At 34.4% G+C, this 21,792-nt stretch overlaps 2 protein-coding genes and 1 pseudogene across 3 annotated transcripts; 2 read left to right on the top strand and 1 right to left on the bottom strand.

Annotated features, from left to right (window-relative positions):
- Positions 1–4,053: 4,053 nt before the first annotated feature.
- Positions 4,054–5,050, top strand: LOC145807004 (U-box domain-containing protein 9 pseudogene; annotated as a pseudogene).
- Positions 5,051–6,131: 1,081 nt separating this feature from the next.
- On the top strand, positions 6,132–8,702 carry LOC114306842 (U-box domain-containing protein 9-like). Its single transcript, XM_082906052.1, has 2 exons — positions 6,132–6,584; positions 7,534–8,702. Exons 1-2 carry the CDS (start codon positions 6,255–6,257, stop codon positions 8,641–8,643), a joined length of 1,440 nt encoding a protein of 479 aa, XP_082762178.1. The 5' UTR covers positions 6,132–6,254; the 3' UTR covers positions 8,644–8,702.
- A 338-nt stretch (positions 8,703–9,040) lies between these two features.
- LOC114301585 (UDP-xylose transporter 3) lies at positions 9,041–15,859 on the bottom strand. Of its 2 annotated transcripts, none has more exons than XM_082906053.1 (9): positions 15,557–15,859; positions 15,299–15,349; positions 15,010–15,194; positions 12,188–12,372; positions 11,344–11,411; positions 10,390–10,522; positions 10,020–10,181; positions 9,634–9,906; positions 9,041–9,501 (listed from the first exon to the last, which is right to left on the bottom strand). In XM_082906053.1, the coding sequence occupies exons 3-9, from the start codon at positions 15,128–15,130 to the stop codon at positions 9,385–9,387; spliced, it is 1,059 nt and encodes a 352-aa protein (XP_082762179.1). In that variant the 5' UTR covers positions 15,131–15,194; positions 15,299–15,349; positions 15,557–15,859; the 3' UTR covers positions 9,041–9,384. The 2 variants fall into 2 exon arrangements, with proteins under 2 accessions (XP_082762179.1, XP_082762180.1); XM_082906054.1 differs by lacking the exon at positions 15,557–15,859 and adding an exon at positions 15,437–15,554.
- Between the last annotated feature and the right edge of the window lie 5,933 nt (positions 15,860–21,792).

Here is a 21,792-nt window from a genome sequence, read left to right as displayed (position 1 = left end):
AGAGCTAGACCGGTTTCGACGATATGAAGGTGTCGTCTTTCAGAGTAACCATTGTGTTCAGGTGTGTGAGGGGGAGTGGTGAGATGTGATATACCATTGGTGGAAAGAAAATTAGCTAGGGAAAGGTATTCACCACCGTTGTCTGAATAGAGTGTTTGGATGGTGGAAGTGAAGTGTTTTTCCACAATGGCTTTGAATCGTATGAAGACTTCTTTGACATCAGATTTGTGTTTGAGTGGGTAAAACCAAATATATTTACTGAAATGATCAATGAAGATTACATAATATTTAAAGCCATGAGGTGAGTAAATGGGAGAGGTCCAGACATCAGAGAATATGACTTCAAGAGGTTTAGTAGTGACAATAGTAGAATTGGAGAAAGACAATTTGTGGCTTTTATTGCAAAGACAAGCATTACAGGAAAAATTAGAAGATAAAGATGAAGATAAGCCTAAGGCATTGCGAGAAATAATGTGCTTGAGAATTGGAAAAGCTGGATGTCCTAAGCGATGGTGCCAGTCAATGGTTGTTGTCTTGATGGTGGAGAGGGCAAGTAAAGGGGAGGAGGTTGGCCACTTATATACGCCATCTTTAGTCTGTCCCTGCAGCAGTGTGGCCCCGGTGTGCAGTTCCTTCACAAGAAAAGTGGATGGTAAGAACTCAATGGAAACATTGTTAGAAGTGCAAAATTGTGAAATAGAGATTAGGTTCTTTTTCATAGATGGAACACACAGAACATTGTTTAATGTAAAGTTTTGGTGAGGAGTTTGGAGAGAGGTGGAACCAGTGTGGGTGATGGCAAGATTGGAGCCATCACCGATCATGATGTCATCAGTGCCAACGTAGGGAGCATGCAATGAGAGGTTGTTGAGATCAGATGTGACATGGTGTGATGCACCACTGTCCAAAAGCCAGGATGGCATGGTGGAAGGTTGGGTGGCAAGATGAGCTTGTGGTTGCCAAGGTGTGCCTTGTGGGGAAGAGCGGGATGTGGGGAAAGACTGAACTGGTACAAGACGAAATGAAGGACACCGTTTGGCAGTGTGACCCTGAAGCCTGCAAATTTGGCAGTGACCAAGGTATGGCCTGGGTGGAGGACGTGGGCCCTGTGAGGAATGAGGCCTGTAGTGGTTGCAGCAGATGGGTGGTTGGTGGAGTTAAGGGATGGGCGCCAATTTGTGGTGGTAGTGTTTTGTGGTGGGGAAGGACGCCAATTTCGGGTGTTGGGTTTGTAGGTGGGATTTGCAGTGGCTGGGAAGTGATGTGGCTCAGGTTGGATGCTGTGAAGAGAGGCTTCAAAGTTGAGGAGTTTTTCGTGAAGTTCTTCAAAAGTGATAGAGGTATCTCTAGCTTGGACAGCTCGGACTAATTCTTTGTATTCATCACCGAGGCCATCGAGGATTTTGTCTGTGATTTCTTCTTCATCCATTGGAGCGCCAAGAAGAGCAAGGTCATCGGTTCGAGTTTTGATGGTTTGCATAAACTCAGTGATGCTAAGGGAGCCTTTGGTGGTGTTTTTGATTTGGGTTTTGATTTGTTTGATGCGGCCTCGAGAGGGTTTAGCATAAGTGTTGGCTAGAATTGTCCAGGCTTGTTTAGAGGTTTGAGCTTGAGCTATGAAAGGAATAATGGTGGGTGAAATGGAGCCAATAATAGCGTTGAGGATCAGTTGGTCCTGTCGGTTCCATAGAGTGTAACGGGGATTAGGAATGATGGTATTGGCTTGGGTTATGGTGGGTGGCGGACATGGGTTGGAGCCATCAATGTAGCCAAGAAGGTCATAGCCAATGAAGAGGGTTTAGAACTGTAGTTTCCAGGAGAGGTAAGTGGTAGAGGTGAGTTTGAGAGGGGCTTGAGCAGCAGCGTTGATGCTGATGAGAGTTTGGTGTGCTTCATTGGTGTTGAGGATGGTTGCAGCGGCAGAATCGGTAGTCATGAGTGCTGAAGAACAGGGAAAAAAAAAAAAAAAAAAAGAGGATGGAACAATGGATCAGTTTAGGCTCTTGATACCATATTAGCTTGAGGAAATCAACCTGACTTGCATATACAATTTGCAGCAGATATATACACATACAGGATAACAAACATTTGTTTGAAATCCTAAAATGTAGAGCAGTTGAAACTGTTTCCTAACTCTAAGGTACAAGTATTTCAAATGAATTCAAAATGGAGAAACTAAAGGGCTGTTACAATTTGTTACAAGCTTGTGATACTGACATCGCTTTCAAGCCAACAGCAAGCTGTGGAGGAGTTGGGGGAGCTTGGCGCGGTGCCTTGGTTGCTGAAAATCATGAGGACGACCAATGATGAAACCAACATGGTGAATTGTGCTACAATTTTATTGGATATCTGTAAGCGCGATAACAGTAAAAGGAAAGAGATGTGGGAAGCAGAAACTGCCACCAGAACGATCTCTAGAGTTGCAGTGAGTAAGAATCCAAAGGCCTCAAGGAATGGCAATGCTATTCTTGATAAGCTGTGGAAAGGCTTCGTACAATAGATACACTCTCACTCACTGACCACTCACTCATTCACTTATTCATATATTCTATCTGATCGCTCAGTTACTTGTAAGTAAAATGATCACATTAAAAAAAAAAAAATTGTACAAATTTGATAGTCAACCATACTATTAGCTAGGAAAGTTTTGCAAAGGATATTGATATTTTTCCTCTTTTCATTCTGAATAAATAAATACTTGGGTATTTCTGGTGACTTCACTTGCTGTTTTTCTGCCCGGCTGCTCTAATTAGTTCTCCCATTCTTTGTGGGTCTGTGTGTGAGAGAGAGAGAGAGAGGCTGCAAGCTATCACCATAAACATGTACACAAATGTAATCTGAAGCAGAATCGATCTATTAGTCTTAGATAAAGCAATCTTAGCATAAATTGCAGTTGAAAGGGGAGACTATCATATGTATTTGGGAACAATAGCCCATCTGCAAATACCCATTCTATTGGCACACCTAACTCTTACAAAATAGGCTATTTTAGCCAAAAAGTCAAAAACAATGCACGTAGTCACATTACTGTCTCTACTTTTTTACACGTCTTTTTATAAAAAATAAAAATCCATTAAAATAGTCCCTTCACAAACAAGCCTAAAGATCATAATAAACAACAAGAAAAAAAATGCGGCATTGTTTCACTCATCCATTCAAGAAATGGCTCAACTAAAGGAATGAGTCCTTCGATCAATCCCTCCCTTACGATGGTGCTCCCGTGACTTGATCACATGACAACTTGGGTCTAATAAAACTTCACTTATATCTTTTATGACATTCGATATCGCGCCCAGTGAGCCTACTTTTAGAACAGTCACAGGGATGACATTGTGTAAACACCATTTACTATTAATTTTCTATTTTAACAAACTCATTGTAGAGTATTAATCAAATTTATGTCATAGAAAAATACTTTTTTTGAACATTTTCAAGTGTATTCAAACACCGCCAATTTCAAAACCTTGTGTGGCATTAAACGATTGGTTACAATGATCAGGAAAACCACTTTTCTACTGCGACAGAGACAAAGTAGCGGTATATATATATGTCCATCAACTCTTCTCAGTGAAAACTCGAAAGTGTCATTTAATTCTCATTTCTTTCCCACTCTTCTCAAGCACAAACCCAATTCGATTTTATTTTATTTTTTCCCTTCTTTCTTGGTCTTCCATTTTTGTTATCTCTTTCAAGATTTGCTCCCATGGCAAACCCAGAAGACTTTGATACTGGTCCACGAAAGGCAGAAAATGCCACGGAGTTAAAGAAAGAATTGCAGAGACAGATAAAGCCCATTCTTGATGAAGATGATTACGAGATTAAGATCATTCTTCGTACTCTTATTTTATTTTAAAATCATTCTTCTTCTTCTTCTTCTTTATTTTTTTTATTTTTTTATTTTATTTTATTTTTTTTTGTTTGAGGTATGGTGGTTAAATACAGACCTGTGATCGACGTTCCATTATGGAATTGTTAGACGAAGACCATTGGTCACGCCCTCTAAAGAAAGTCATCTCCTATACTATCCTCAGCCCCAATCACTTGGTGCGAGAAATGATAGCACAATGGTGCAAGGACCATAGTAGCATCAAAGTACCAGAGCCTCTTGAACCTATAATTAGTGAGACAGTGATAACTGAAGCAGACAAAGTTTGTTTAAATTTGCTGCTCGAAAAGATTTCCTCTTCTTCAATCTCTGATCAGAAAAAAGCAGCAAGAGAGCTTCGGCGTCTAACCACATATCAGCCCTCATTTCAAGCCCTTTTTGTAGAGTGCAAGGACGATATTTCCAGATTGCTCGAACCACTTGTTTCATCAGCCAGTACTAGTAGTGCAGCTGATTTGCTGCTGGATCCTGAACTCCAAGAGGATTTGATCACACTGCTTCATAATGTCTCGGTTCACGAGAAAAACAAGAGACCCATTGCAGAGACTCCTATTGTCATCCCTTCGTTGATTGAAAGGTTGAAAACCGGATTGACCATTCAAACGAGAAGCAATGCACTTCCAGCACTCTTCACGTTAGCAGCAGTCAATGGCAACAAGGCTATTATTGTTAATTCGGGAGCTCTCAAACCTTTGATTGATCTTGTAGAAGAAGGGCATCCACTGGCAATGAAGGATGTTCTTAAAACAATATCCAGACTGTGTGAGTACCGAGAGAATCAAGTGAGAGCTGTCCAGGATGGGGCTGTGAGGGTGCTCGTGAAAAGATTGTGGAGGAGGAGGGTACAGGACCAGTTGTTGTTATGTTGTTGACAGTTCTGACATCGCTTTCAAGCCAACAGCAAGCTGTGGAGGAGTTGGGGAGCTTGGCGCGGTGCCTTGGTTGCTGAAAATCATGAGGACAACCAATGATGAAACCAACATGGTGAATTGTGCTGCAATTTTATTGGATATCTGTAAGCGCGATAACAGTAAAAGGAAAGAGATGTGGGAAGCAGAAACTGCCACCGGTACGATCTCCAGAGTTGCAGTGAGTAAGAATCCAAAGGCCTCAAGGAATGGCAATGCTATTCTTGATAAGCTGTGGAAAAGCTTCGTACAATAGATACACTCACTCACTGACCACTCACTCATTCACTTATTCATATATTCTATCTGATCGCTCAGTTACCTGTAAGTAAAATGATCACATTAAAAAAAAAAAATTGTACAAATTTGACAGTCAACCATACTATTAGGTAGGAAAGTTTTGCAAAGGATATTGATATTTTTCCTCTTTTCATTCTGAATAAATAAATACTTGGGTATTTCTGGTGACTTCACTTGATGTTTATCTGCCCGGCTGCTCTAATTAGTTCTCCCATTCTTTGTGTGTCTGTGTGTGTGTGAGAGAGAGAGAGAGAGGCTGCAAGCTATCACCATAAACATGTACACAAATGTAATCTGAAGCAGAATCGATTTATTAGTCTTAGATAAAGCAATCTTAGCATAAATTGCAGTTGAAAGGGGAGACTGTCATATGTATTTGGGAACAATAGCCCATCTGCAAATACCCATTCTATTGGCACACCTAACTCTTACAAAATAGGCTATTTTAGCCAAAAACTCAAAAACAATGCAGTAGTCACGTTACTGTCTCTACTTTTTTACACGTCTTTTTATAAAAAATAAAAATCCATTAAAATAGTCCCTTCGCAAACAAGCCTAAAGATCATAATAAACAACAAGAAAAAAAATGCGGCATTGTTTCACTCATCCATTCAAGAAATGGCTCAACTAAAGGAATGAGTCCTTCGATCAATCCCTCCCTTACGATGATGCTCCCGTGACTTGATCACATGACAACTTGGGTCTAATAAAACTTCACTTACATCTTTTATGACATTCAATATCGCGCCCAGTGAGCCTACTTTTAGAACAGTCACAGGGATGACATTGTGTAAACACCATTTACTATTAATTTTCTATTTTAACAAACTCATTGTAGAGTATTAATCAAATTTATGTCATAGAAAAATACTTTTTTTTGAACATTTTCAAGTGTATTCAAACACCGCCAATTTCAAAACCTTGTGTGGCATTAAACGATTGGTTACAATGATCAGGAAAACCGCTTTTCTACTGCGACAAAGACAGAGTAGCGGTATATATATATGTCCATCAACTCTTCTCAGTGAAAACTCGAAAGTGTCATTTAATTCTCATTTCTTTCCCACTCTTCTCAAGCACAAACCCAATTCGATTTTATTTTATTTTTTCCCTTCTTTCTTGGTCTTCCATTTTTGTTATCTCTTTCAAGATTTGCTCCCATGGCAAACCCAGAAGACTTTGATACTGGTCCACGCAAGGCAGAAAATGCCACGGAGTTAAAGAAAGAATTGCAGAGACAGATAAAGCCCATTCTTGATGAAGATGATTACGAGATTAAGGCAACTGATGAGGCCATGAGAATCTTATCTTCATTGAAAGAACTAAAAGTTAAGGGGATTGAGATTACAAATGAGACCTTAAGATTCGTATCTTCTTTGAAAGAGTTGAAATGCAAGGAATCAGCTTCTTATATGGTTGTTCCTGAAGAGTTCAAGTGTCCCATTTCCGGAGAGATTATGCATGACCCTGTTGTCTTGGCAACTGGGCAGGTCAGAGCTTGAATTCATGCCTATTTTTCTTTATTGGCATTTGGGTTTTTCTTCTCTCTTCCTTTTCTTTCTTGAAATTCATTCTTAGATGAATTCAACCCTGTTTGTGTGTTACTGTTTTGACTTGAGTGGTAAAATGCTTGCAAGAATATCACTCTTGTGGTCTTTAGAGTGATCTTGAATTCTCTGTTGTGTGGTAGCAATGCAATGGGTTTCAAGTATCCTGAAAAATGTGAATTTTGGTTCCTTCCCTTTCTTTCTTAAGATTCATTCTGAGTTTAATTCAATTATGTTTGTGATATTGTTTGGATTTGAGTGGTTTAATGAATGCCAGAACTTCGATTCTATCAGTTGCAGTCTTTATTCAATCTGTTTGATTGGCAATTCGTTTTTTGTTCTATGTTTTGAATTTTTTTTTTTTAATAATAAAATAAAAAATGGCTAGTTAAATTGATCCTGAAAACTGTTTCTGGGAAAATTTCATAATTTTTAAGTCTCTTTGTTAATTTTCCCCCCTATTCTGCTTGCATTATGAGTGGTTTAATTGCATGCAAGAATTTCACTGCTTTGTCAGTTATGGTCTTTACTCTGTTAGGTTGAATACTCTGTCATATCCTATATGGTTGGCAATAATAGATTTTGAAGTATTCTACATGTGAATTTCAGTTCGGTTTCAAACTTTCTTATTTGTTTAGGATCTTGTTTGTTGGGTAACTTTGGATTGCAGTGCCTAGTTGCAATTTCAATTCCAAAAATTTGATGTCATTTAAAAATATATATTTGAGTTCTGTATAATCTTTAATTTCTTGTACTTATTTGGCTTGATGTGTAGGTGAAATTGTTGAGAATTCGGTTCTGAATTAAGATTTTAACATTCCAAATCATTTTCACCCAGAGTTACTCATTTTTGTACGCTTTTTGTTTGTTGTGGTATGGTGGTTAAATACAGACCTGTGATCGGTGTTCCATTATGGAGTGGTTAGACGACGACCATTGGTTGTGCCCTCAAACTGCGGAAGTCCTCTCCTATACTATCCTCAGCCCCAATCACTTGGTGCGAGAAATGATAACACAATGGTGCAAGGACCGTAGCATCAAATTAGCAGAGCCTCGTGAGCGTATTATGGATGAGAGTAAGATAACTGAAGCAGACAAGGTCTGCTTATTTTCACTGCTCAAAAAGATGTTTTCTTCTTCTATCTCTGATCAGAAAAGAGCTGCAAGAGAGCTTCGTCGACTGACCAGGTATCAGCCCTCATTTCGAGCCCTTTTTGTTGAGTCCAAGGATGCGATTTCCAGATCACTTGAACCACTTGTTTCACCAGCTGGAAATGGTAGTGCAGCTCATTTGCTGCTGGATCCTGAACTCCAAGAGGATTTGATCACATTGGTTCATAATATCTCAGTTCACGAGAAAAACAAGAGACCCATTGCACGGAATCCTATTGTTGTCCCTTTGCTGATTGAAACGTTGAAAACTGGATTGACCATTCAAACGAAAAGCAATGCTGCTGCATCACTATTCACGTTAGCAACCTTTGATTGCAACAAGGTCATTATTGGGAATTTAGGTGTTTTCAAACCTTTGATTGATCTTGTAGAAGAAGGGCATCCAGTGGCAATGAAGGATGTCCTTTTAGCAATATACAGACTGTGTGAGAACAGAGAGAATCGAGTAAAAGCTGTTCAGGATGGAGCTGTGAGGGTGCTTGTGAAAAAGATAATGGAGGAGGAGGGCACAGGACCAGTTGTTTCTATGTTGTTGACGGTTTTGACATTGCTTTCGAGCCAACAGCAAGCTGTGGAGGAAATGGGGGAGCTTGGCGCTGTGCCTTGGTTGCTCAGGATGGTGAGGACGACCAATAATGAAACCAACATGGTTAATTGTTCTGCAATTTTATTGAATATCTGTAGGCGTGACCGCAATAAAAGGAAAGAGATGTGGGAAGCAGAAATTGCCAACCGTACAATCTCCAGAGTTGCAGTGAGTAGGAATCCAAGTGCCTCACAGAATGGCAATGCCATTCTTGAAAAGCTGAGGAAACATATCATACAATAGATACACTCACTCACTGATTACTCACTCATTATATTCCATCCGTTAGCTCAGTTACCTGTATAATGACCACATACAAAAAATTGTTCAAATTTCACATAATCAACCATTCTATTAGCTAAGAAATTTCTGCAAGGATATTGATATTTTTCCTCTATTCATTCTGAATAAATAAATACATGGGTATTTCTGGTGACTATACTTTCTGTTTATCTGCCTGGCCGCTCTAATTAGTTCTTACATTCTTTTTGTGTGTGTGTGTGTGTGTGTGTGTGTATGAGAGAGAGAGAGAGAGAGGCCGCAAGCTATCACCATAAACATGTACACAAATGTAATCTAAGCAGAATCAATTTCAGATAAAAATGGATATAGCTTGATCTTCAAGATGGTATTGTCTTAATTTTCTTAACAGAAAAATCAATCTTGACATAAATTGCAGTTAAAAGGGGAGACTGTTACATGTATTCGGGAACAACAATAGCCATCTGCAAATACCCATTCTATTGGCACACCTAACTCTTACAAAGATAATAATAAACAAAACTGCTACAACAAAAAAACCAAAAACATTTCCTTTTAATTCTAGTAAACACTAGAACAGAATTTTTCATCTCCTCAAAAAGGCCAAGCCAGCCCTGTGTCATACAATACATGGAGATCCTAGCAGCGACATCTTCATCGCTGGAATAGTTGTCGATCAATTTTGAACTAGGGTAAAATTAATAAATAAAGATTGAAGAAGCTTCATGCACGCAGGTCCTTGTTTGAACTCCATGCAGGGCTTTTTGAAACAACGCTATCAGCTAAGACACTAGCTCCGTTTTCCACGCTCATTAGAGGTTCAGATTCACTCTCCTTTGCCTTGAATGATGCAAAAGGAAAGAGGATTAGTAGACTACTTGTCCAAAAACATAGCATGATGATTTAAGCACAAAATGAATTACGAAAAAAAAAAAAAAAACATGAGGGGAAAAAATGAAGAATGTGAAGTACCTGGGACAGCTGTACAGATGCTTCGTTGGCCTTTTGTTGGCTCTCAAGTGTACAGCAATAGGAATAGAGTATCATCCCAACCAAAGCGAAGAGAATTCCTAGAATGTTTCGCCAGCTAAAGGGGTCATGGAGCAGACCATAGCCGAACGCCAAAACTAGGCATGTTTTAAGATGTCCCAAGACCTGATAGGTGACTGGAGATGTCTTTCCTATTACAAGAAAGGTACTGAAGTTCACAGAGACCGATATGAGGCACGATAGAACAATGAAGGCCTGAAATGAAGACAATATGAGAGAAAATAGCATTTTAGACAATATTAAAAAAAAAAAGGGGGGGGGGGGGGGGGGGGGGCGCGGAGGGAGGGTATCAGTGTTGCAAATCTCACCAGCACTTGAGGAGTATACTTGAAAGCAAAGACATTCAGATTTGTCAAAAGCCCATCTACAAATGGGCCAGTGATGAATAAGGTGATTGCCTGATAGGGACAAGATTGATACAAGAGTTGTGTTGAAGAAACTTTAAACTTCTTCTGGATGGCATTGGTCATCTAGAAGTAACTCATTAAGGGCTTAAAACAACAGGATAAGTTTTAATAATGGGGGGAAAAACATTTGCATAGTTGGCCTCAAATCAAAATGAAATGCAGTCTTTCTTTTTTCATATTGATTATAATTATTTAATTTGCTTTAATATAAACCTTGGCATATATAAAAAAGGAAACAAACAAAAGTAATAATAAAGGCAGCTGAGGATACAATCTGAGCAACGCAGGTTGTAACAACTGCAAGCAGAGATAATACAGATCCCAGGACATTTAGCTGCAGATCAGTCACGGTTGCAATCCCAACACCCAAAAGAAGGATCAAAAGTGAAAGCTGGATATTTCGACTGCGCATCATTGTTAAATGTCATAACTCAAACTTGTAACTGAACGAATGTACATATATATATATAACCAAGAAAATGAAAGCCAGAAAAAAAAATCACAAAATTACAAATTAAAGTAGTTGCTTTGAATGAAATACAAGAAACTAATATTAAAGCACAAAAGGCACAAAACTGCTGGTGCACATAGAATGGATAGGTAAGTGAGAGAAATAAAATAGAACTGAGCAGCCACATAGTTAACAAAACAATCAAATTTTTTTCCTATTTATTTCCTCAAACATTTTCTTAAGAGAAAAAAAATCAAATATAATGAATAAAATCTAAAAAAAGTGGCCTTTTGGCTGGACAAAATGTAATATCGTTGTTAAAAATGTGTTTCTATATGATTAATTTGAAGAATAATAGACTATTTTGTTGGATCTCTAATTATTAATAAAAAATTGCTCACATTTAGAAATATTAAAATTAGATATTGTGATCTACACAAACCAACCCCACTATGATTCACACTACATTCTAGATATGTGGTGTACCATTTCCCTATTCCTATTTCTCGTACTGGAACAATCCACTTAAACATTGATCACTCCAAAAGGACTGGTGCTCATTAGCTGCCCAAGATGGTCACAACTTATTCAACAGAAGGGCTTCAGAGTTGCATACAATAATGTCACTTGGGATCAAAACATAAGAAACAGGTTCCCAACCCAAAGATACAAATAACTTCACTTGTACAAACAGTGAGTTCTTCTTTAGGAGCATAAGAAACGAATAAAACATCATCTTGCCACAATTAGTGGGAATGTGTAATTAAAACTTGCCTGAATTTCTTCCTGAAGAAAATAGTCTCCAAAAGAACTGTGCAGGGGATAATTGCCAGTTTTGTCATCTAAAATGAAAAGTCAAGAGAAAAAGGTTCAGAAACTAACACTTCAAATAAAAATTTTAAAAGATGAAAATCCAACTTTGAGTATATGGATTTGAATTTTGAACAAGATACAACCAGGATAGAAAAAGATCTCATGACAACGGCCATGCTTGGTTTATCTCTCAAAACATGGTTTTGGAGAAAAAAATTCCAAAATCACTTTTCTCTCTATTACACATTAATCAATCACTTTGTCACTCTCCTCTCTCCTTCTCAATCACTTTTTCTCTCATACCCATCCATTCAACTACAAAAAAATATCCAATCATCCCAAACTCCAAAACTATTTTCAAAATATACAACCAAACAAATTTTCAAATTTTCTAAACTCTCTCCAAAAAATTATTTTTGAAATAGTATCTCAAAACACAAACCAACAAGGCCAACATATTCACGACAACTTTCATGCGTGATGGAATGAAAGTTGCAAAATCACAACTAGATGTTCTGGAATTATAATTTGCAAAAACACAAACCAACAAGGCCATCAAAGACATTTCGCTATTAGCAATGACCATTCAAAGAAGAAAGAATGGATCATGTGATGCTCAAATAACCTATAGTACATGTGATGCCTCACAAAACTAATGCAAATATAGTCACCAATGCTCTGAAATGCATAAACATTTCTAAAACAGTAATTGCTCTCCAGAAACAAAAATAATTCAAGTTCAATACCCTCCAATCATTAACACTGTAAAATGTTTAAAACAAATAATTTCAAACCATAACTTTACCTGGTAGAAACCAACAGAGTTGAAACCCAAGCTAAGATTCAGAAGTCCAATGGAAGTCCCATTCAGGACACCAAAGCCCATCACAGCTCTAGGATCAAAAGGCTTGTGCTCGAACAATTTCATCCATAAAGCCACATGGAGGGAACAAAATGTGACCAGAAGATGCCAGCTTGTCAAAGTTGTAGCTGAAGCATCAAAGAATGAAGTTAGAATTCACAATAATGTCTACAAAGCAGTCATGAAACAGAAATTGGGTGCTGATGGAATGACATCTGCAATATAACAAGTTACATGATTTTTTTTTTAACAAAAAAAAAAAACAAAACAAAAAGAAGAAAAAAGGCTCAGCTAAATTTAGTTAATTTCTGAATTCAAAATTTAATATATCAGTGATTAAGGATAATCAAATGCACGATGAGGTTTTGTAATGCTATTGAAAAGAAATCATCCCTTAGAAAATGGAATCACTTCAGATGAAAATCCAGAAAATTGCTGATTCCATATCTTCAAGTTTTCCCTCAATAGAATGGCAAGTATGATTCAAAATGTAAAATATTTTAGTTTTAAATCTGTCCATCTAGTTAAGTGATTAACCATTTCAACTCACAGACAGAAATTTGGACTACTCATCAAATTTCCTTAAAAAAATAAAAATAAAAAAATTCATAGAAAGACATTTTAGACAGTTAGCCCATTTGGATGGAATGGTGTCAATTACTGGCCCTCTTTCCTTGCCCTATTGGATGGGTAGTTCAGGGTTTGCATACCAAGGAGGCCTTAACAAATCCTAGCAAGGCAAGTCAATTCAATTTGTTGAATCTTACCTTCGTCGCACAGCTTATACTAAAGCTATTAAGATTCATGACTTTGTTATTATATTATTTTCATTAGAAACCATCACAAGGCATATGTCGTATTCATACATGAGCTACATGAAAGAGATGTAGGGTCACTAAAAGTCCCATACAATTTGCCCACATTTTGTGCCTCAAGAAGAAATTGCTAGAAAGATCAATGTGCATGAGAATAATTGGGTATCAAATACAAGAGAGACATGGAGCTATTCATTGTTGAATCCTCAGCTTGCGTAAATCACAACGCATAATATATACAACTGAAATTATGTTGAGTCTGGGAGAGTGAACCAGCTATAGATTTAAGGAGAGCAGTGAATTAGTTAGGCTTTCACAATAGCACTGACGAAAATTTTAGATTGACATAAAATTCTACACATATACATCAAAATCCTTGATTAAGAATCATTCAGCATTTAACAATAACAATTATATAAAATAATCTAATCCATAATCTAAGTCTCATTAGCAACCAATGACACAATATTAAACCTACTAGAGGTTCAACTTTGCTTGATCACTTATAAGCCAGTCCACCTCTTTTCCATACATGGAACAGAAACAATAACTGTTCATTTTTTTTTCCAAGCAACTTTTGCATATAGTAATTTCATCGTAAATTTCGCTATTCATGGTTTTGGCTATTTGCTCTTAATTTCTTGTAGGGCAGCAAACAAAAGCTTAAACACTAATAGACATATATGCTTAATAATTGTAAATCACAGACACATTCCATGTCTACATTCTTGAAAGCTGCACTAACCACCTATCCTGTCCATCTTGAGACATGATTCTTGTGTCTAGATCAACAAATCATTACATTTAACATGTGAAACTGCATAACTATAGAGAAAGCCTCAACTGAGTAGTCTATCACCCTTACCCTCCTATATCTATGCTTGATACTACATGAAGGGATCATCCCCTTTACAATAATAGGAATCACCAGCAATATGTTGCCAATGACACCGTGCTACATCATGACATAGGCCGAGTCATCATGAGAAGAGAAATATTGAAAAAAGCAAAACTTGTTGGTTATTCCCCACCCTGCTCTTCTAGAGAAATGACTCTATCACCCCTACAGTGTGATATGCTATAGCTATAAGATATGCTTGAGGCCGTTTCAATGAGACCTCATATCTGGTGGAACTGGAAGCATTAAATGTATTTTGGCTTAACATTTCAAAACAAATGCATGGAGAAGCACAACCATTCAACTCAGCAGAGCAATAATTAGTATGATCGACGTTAGAATACAAACCCATAAATACCAGTAGATTTTCTACCACCAGCCACACGACTTTGGAGACGTTTTTAGTCATAAATTCTCTATTTTAACTACAACTGTCAATTCTCCCCACTTTATCAGAAATTTACTACAAAAAGTGAAAAAAATAAACTAAAGCCCCGTAGATTGAATGAATTTCTTTAATAGTCAATTAATCTCATATTCATCTCTATTTCATAGCATTCCCAGTGCATGGGACCACCGGTGCACTTAGTGGCTACCACCCGTCTTGCAGATGCCTGTGGGTTCTATGGGACAATGTGCCTTGGCAGTGAGGTTGGAATAGCCTATCTGCTTCAGCATTTTTCTTACCAAATAATAATAATAATAATAATAATAATCTCATATTGGCAAGGCAAAAATCTTTTGCAACATTTATTCCTTTTTCTCAACCGGGGTGAAGAAAAATAATGTTTGTTCTACTTTATTACAAAAACCATATATGTATTCATAAAACCATACTCAAATAAATTTGTTTTAACATGACATGCAAGTGCTACAAAAATAAATATGAACAATTTAATTGGACAACCGAACTTTCTGCACACTTCGTTTGTAGTATGCCCATTGTAAAGTGCGAAACAAAACAAAACCGAATCGGATCAATGTTAAATAACACAAAAAAAATAAAAAAGAATTTTTGCAGTTTTGTATGGCTGAAGAGATTGATCACTCACCAAAAGAGAAACCAAGTGTGGTAATAAGCGCCTTGTTGCAAATCACAATTGAAACAGATGAAACCACCGACAAACTCAGTGCCCCAATAGTCCCCAGTTGAAACCTCTGCCCCTCACTCATCTTCACCCTTCTATCTAATTCCCCTCTCTTCTCTTCTCTTCTTGTCGATCCCTTCCCTCACAATCTAATCATCACAAAACCACATCAACTATTAATTTCCATAATTCAACAGCAAAAAATGTGTAGAAACAAGTATAATTAAACATAGAAAACCGTAAAAATCCGAACCTCATTCCGATATATATCTAAATTTAGCGTAAACTACAAAAACCAGCTCAACTGCAAAACAAAGCAGCGTTGAAATTAATAACCAGAGATAAAGAACACAACGAAGAACAATATTTGAGCAAATTCAGCATTATGAACCCTAGATCTGCTACTTCTGATACAGCATCGGCATAAACACACGCATCTATGCATACATACATACACACACACACACATATAGGTATTTACATATGATTGTAGAAAGAGAAAGAGAGATACCTTGAGGAAGAAGATCACGTGAATCGATAGAGCGTATATATTTGAGATCGATGGGATTGGATTTTATTGCAATGGTTGGTGTGTGTGTATGAATAAGCGAGGGAGATTAATGTATTTTACATTTATGGGTAATTTAAAAAGGGTGTAAATTAAAATAAAACGCAAAGAGAGAAGACAATTAATGCAACAATTTGACTTTTTTGTGTTCCCGGCCCATTTCTCGCCGGCGGATTTGGTTATATATGCAAATATCTTTAAATGGGAGGGCTCTTTTTAGTTTACAAAAATTTGACAATTGTTTTTGAGAAAATTCTATTTTCACATTCTTATTTACATCTGTGCACACGGTTAATTATTTATTTTTTTATTAAAATTTTATCCTAAAAAAATTTATTAAAACATCCTTATCTTCTTCACTAAAATCCTAATTTCTTAATCCTAATCTTAGCTACCTCCCACTACTATTGTCGCCGCTGTTATAGTTTTGGAAATTTGAGTTCATTGTAATCTCTTGATCTCAACACTAACCAATTAAGTGGAAATTTTTCTATGATTCAATGGTGTATTTGTTTTGTTTTCTGAAAAGCATTATTTCATCGTAACTACTTTGTTTATGATGATTGTGTCTGTTTTGTTAGCACAATCATTTTCTTGCTTATATGCTATTAAAGCGCCTGATGAGGCGTCACCCCATCGCCTTATGACATATGCTTATTATGGTCAATATTGCAGCTTATGTATGTAGAGGCTTTAAGTTGTATTTTCCTGTATTCTGTATTGCATATAATGGAACTTGATATAGAGAATGGGTGTTGGTTTAGGGTTTCAATGTTAAAGAAATTGATATTTTTGGCAAAAAGGGTTGTGCATTGAGTAAAATTGCAACATTCAAAATTTGTTGGTGTGTGTATTGAGAGATGATGTAGAGTGAGATATTTTGGTGTATGAAAATATAATTACCCTTGTTTTTGGGTGATTCTATTTACACTGATTGTCTAGTATACACTACTTATTTAATTTACATCTCACAAAATATAAATATTTTGATTTTATATCAACACACGCCACTAATTTTTAAATAATACTAAATTGGCCTAATTTTCTCTTTTTAAATGGATACACTTATCTTCGCTACCAAACCCTAACTCTAACTACCTCCATTGCAATAGCTGGCCACCTCCTTACCCAGCCCTTCCTCCTCCGATCGTCCATTACCGACGACTGCCACCTTTCCTATCGCCGCCCCCTTCTTCAACCTCTTTTTTTTCATTTTTCTTTTTCTTTTTTTCGGTGACCCTTACCGCCCCTCGCTTGCCCATTAATTAATACAAAACCCTTAACTTCCCCAATCACAAACACTAGCCGCTGCTGTTGTCACCACTACTGCAACCATTATCCTCATCATCTATTACCATTTTTTCTCTTTTTCTCTCTCGCGCACGCGAACATGATCATAATCATCGATTTCTGTCTCTCTCAATTACAACTTTGTTGGCGACGGCACTGCAAAGGGATGAGGATGGGTTGTCGTTGTTGGGTTGTGGTGGCGCTTCCCTATGATCTCTTTTCTCTCTCTTTCTGACTCGTCCTGCGGTGGGTTGAGAGCTATAAAGGGAATGAGAATGATGGTTAAAGGAGGCGACGATGATAAGTTGAGATTGGTAGATGGTGTCACCGACATCAGTGCAAGTGATGGCTAGAGTTTGAAGTGACAAAAACTAACCCTCGGCACGGGAGGGGTTGACTAGTGTATTCAAGTTCTCTTTGGTAATTTTGTTAAGTGACAAAATGGTAATTAAAAAAAATTTAAAAAATGGTGGGTACTGAGAAAAGGAATAATGTACAAATATAATTAGGCCTTGTTTGTCAACTATATATTTTAGTCTAAAAGTCACAATAAGTTGTCACAGCATTCTCTCTACTTTTTTGCACATTATTTCATAAAAAATCAAAAAATTACTAAAAATAGCAAGTTCACAAACAAGGCCTTACTTATTGATTTTTAACAACTTAAACTTTTTAGTTAGGCCGGGTAGTTAGCCCGATGGTCAAATTTTGGCAATTATTTTTTAACAACCTAAGCTTATTAGTTGAATTAGACAGTTGGCCCAATAGTCTATATAGTTTTTTCTTAGGGCAATGAGAATGTTTATAATCTAATTTATTAATTCTCTAACAATCTATTATATAGAGAGAGAGGGGAAAAAAAAACTAGATTTATTAGTTGTTTGGGAAGTTAGAAATAAATCACCCTTTTTATTTTTAGTATTTTTTTTAATGTTAATTTTTTTACTTTTCAAAATGAATTTAAAAAGTAAAAAAATACAAAATTCCAATTTTTTTTTAAAAAAACTGAAGTAAAAAAAAGTCTACTGTTTTTTTTTTAAAATTTATTTTTGTCTTTTTGAAATTTTTTTTAAAATTTAATTTTTCGATTTGCCTCATTGGGTAGAATATAGTATCCTAATTTAAAAAAAAAAAAAAAACAAAAAACGAAAATAATGAGTCAAGAAAAAATTGTCAAAAAAACAAATCCCAAATATCTGACCAAAAAAGTAAATAAATAAATAAATTTTGAATAAAGTCTATTAAGAAAAACATTTTTTTAAATAACTTTTGTTTTAGATTTTCTTTTTAAAAATTTTTAGATTATGTAAACAAACTTGAAAAACAAAAAAAAATTGACACAAATTTAAAAAACTCACTAAAGATAAGTTTTTTGAAAAATAGGTGTGATTGTTACAAATTCACCAATATAAAGGGGTCGTTTTTTAAAAAAATTATTTGATTTTGGAAGAATATTCGTATAATGGAGCTCATATGTAAGTAAGATATTTACTAAATTTAATTAATTATAAAAAAAAAATAGTGATAATTGAATGGACTTATTCCCAAGTGAGATTGATACAAAAGTCATTGGTTGTGTGTAATATATACATATAGATACAACCCGTACTTTGGTATCACCAGCCGATGTCGGTGAGAGATACAGTTGAGGAATACAAATAAATACAAATATATTTCACTCTATTCATTGAAAAATCAGTGTTAGGCCTTCATACTTCTTAATTAATTATTATTTAATATACTTTTTATGTTTTTTAATTATTTAATATAATATTTCATTTATCTACTTTTTTTCACCGTCATAATTCTATAAAATATCACATATATATATTATGAAATTACTGAATAATTACCCTCTTATTCATCATAATACACCTCATCGTCTATCCTCCAAAGTCAATTATTGTTTTGTCAAATTTTTTTTTTTGAATTTAAAATAACAGGTAAATTCTTGTTACAGTCTCAACTTAGAAAATTTATCGGGCATCTTTTTTTTCAATAAATCATCAATTGTCAAATTTTAGAGTCTTTTTTTTTTTTTTTTGATAAATCCTCTTTTTAATAATTTTATTCTATTTAACCTATATTTTTTTGACTATTTTATTAGATCGTATTTGAGGTAAAAAAATCAAATCACTCTCAATCTCTCCTGACCCCTATTAATATTGGAGTATTTAATGTTGATTGTTATTATATTTTGGTAGTTCCAATGCATTAGGACGTTAACTGTCATTATATTCATATTAATTTAAAATAAATTTTTGTTATTGTGTTGTCAATTACATGACTACATTAGATGATAGAAAATGCTCACATGTTGTGAACGTTCACATCACTACATGTTATGAATAAAAATGTATTGTCAATTAAAAATATAGTGAAAATAATGTATTGTCAATTAAAAATAAAAAAGTTCACATGTTGTGAACGTTCACATCATTACATTAGATGAGAGAATTTTTTGGAAATGTTCTGTAAATGTTCACATTATTTTTAATGTTGTTGTGAACGTTCACATCACTACATTCGATAAGAGAGAATTTTTCGGAAAAATATTGTGAATGTTCACATTAAATGAAACAGAATGTTTACATTATTTTTAATGTGTTGTCAATTTAAAATATATTCACATTATATAATAATATAGAATAATAATATCAATGTTTTTTAATTTGTGTATGAAAATTCTTATGTCTTGGTCCTTTCCCTTCTCTCTCCTCCCCCAACATTATTAATATTAAATATAAGGGTATAAGAATTTAAGAAAATAATGTAAATCAATAAAAAGACTTTATGGAATAAAAATATAAATACATGGGATTAAGTGAGTTAAATAATTACTTCATGAATTTCTTGGGTTAGAACACTTCTAAATAAAATTTATCAATAAAAATTCCCAAATTTTATTGATGTTGTTTTATATTTTAATATAAAATTATAGGATAAATTACAAATACATCCCTTGAAGTTTGTTTAAAGTACAGATTGTCCATTGTAATTTAAAAAATTACAAATACTTCATCGTTAAAATTTTTTATTTAACAGAATTAACTAAAAAAAGAAATTCATAATTACTCTCCTATACAATAATAAAATTATTTAAATTATTAATTGAAACATATTTATAACATTATTAAAAATTGTTAATTGACTTTATAATTTATTAATAAGAGAGGTGATTTGTTATAAAATTAGAAATCTCAGAGGGTAAAATATAATTTTTAAAACTACAAGAGATTATTTATATTTTAATCAAAATTTAAAAAATATATTTATAATTTATCCAAAATTATAAGTCTCACAATCATTGTCAATCACAACATTTTTAAATACAATTTGACTACACCTCAAAAAGATAAGCTTTTGTATAGAGAAGACATTTTGATAATATTTAAGTGTTATTTTAATTTGAAATCGTAATTCAACTCATAGCTGTGTGCGCGTGATTTAAAATAGCATATGATGTTGTCCTACATGTCATATTTATTTTTTTACATAACTAGTTGGACCTCACGCGCGCGTGAGGATTGCATTGCTATTATGGGGTGTTTGGGAACTTAGTTTTTGGATTTTTTTATTTTTATTTTTTTCACTACAAGATAATTATTTTACAAAATCAAAAAAAAAAAATCCAAACAAAATATCACATTAAACCCATAATCATTTCACTTTTTCTCTCACAAACATCGCATTCAACCACAAAAAAATCAACTATCTTCTCAAACACAAATTTTTTTCTCCAATAATATCCTACAACTAAAAAAATCTATAAAAAAACCCACTTCCCAAACACCCACTATAGCTCCATATGTGAAAATACATGGGGTGTTTTGTGTGGATTATTGTAAATTAAAAGTTAATAATCAGAAAGTTATAAGCAGAAGAATCCCTTTCTTAATTTCTAAATAATCAATTTTTCTCAGCTTATTTAAACTATTTCTGTCTAAAAAGCTGTAAACAGAAGCTGCACCAGACAATCTGGTACAGATTCTCAAATTAAAATAAGTTATAATCATCCCTTATAATCCACACCAAACACCCTCACAGTTGCATTCCCAGTTATACAGTTGTTGATATTATTTTGCATATCAAAGTGCTTAAAGTATTGAATATGTCAATTAATCAAATTTATATATATAGCAACTATTAAAGGTATTGTTCTTAAAAAATAATCTAATCTTTTCATATGATACATTATGTCAATTGTAATATTCTTATTTCATCTATTTATGTCTTCTTTTAAAATTTTAATTTCTAAAAATATAGCTAAACAATATTGAGAAGATGGTTAATAGTTGATTTTTTGATTTTTTTACTTTTTTTGAAAAAACGTGTAAAAAATGTAAAAGTTGATGTGACTCAACATATGTTAAAAATTGACTTTTAACTTTTAATTGTCTTCGCAAAAAAAGGCCATCATATGACCAAAAATGTCATATTGGGACAATTTTTTTAAAAAATATCATCTAATAATTTAAAATTTCAAAATTAAATTAGAGAATATCCTAATATATTCAAAAGTAATAATAATAATCATTTGTACTTTGAAAGATCATAGTATATGGATCATTTTTATTTTCACCCGATAGAAGTCTAACAAAATAACACAAGTGACATGTTTTTACTTTTTTACTTTGGAAGACCATTTTTTTTTTTATTTTTTATTATGGATCTTTGTGGAATAGGAGATTATATACAATATTAAAGTTTCTAAAAATTAAATATTGAAGTTCATAAAAACGTTAGAACCATATAAATTGTGCCCATGCATATTTAGCTTGGATTTTACAAAATATTTCAATTAAAAAGCAAGTATAAATTTTTTTTAAAAAAAATCATATAGCTTTTATCAAATATGAAATATGTAATCAAATATTGAATAACGTTAT

The sequence above is a fragment of the Camellia sinensis genome, chromosome 14, assembly GCF_055761805.1.
Source record: "Camellia sinensis isolate YWXY chromosome 14, ASM5576180v1, whole genome shotgun sequence".
Classification (NCBI taxonomy): Eukaryota; Viridiplantae; Streptophyta; class Magnoliopsida; order Ericales; family Theaceae; genus Camellia; species Camellia sinensis.
This window is presented reverse-complemented; position numbering and strand designations above follow the sequence as displayed.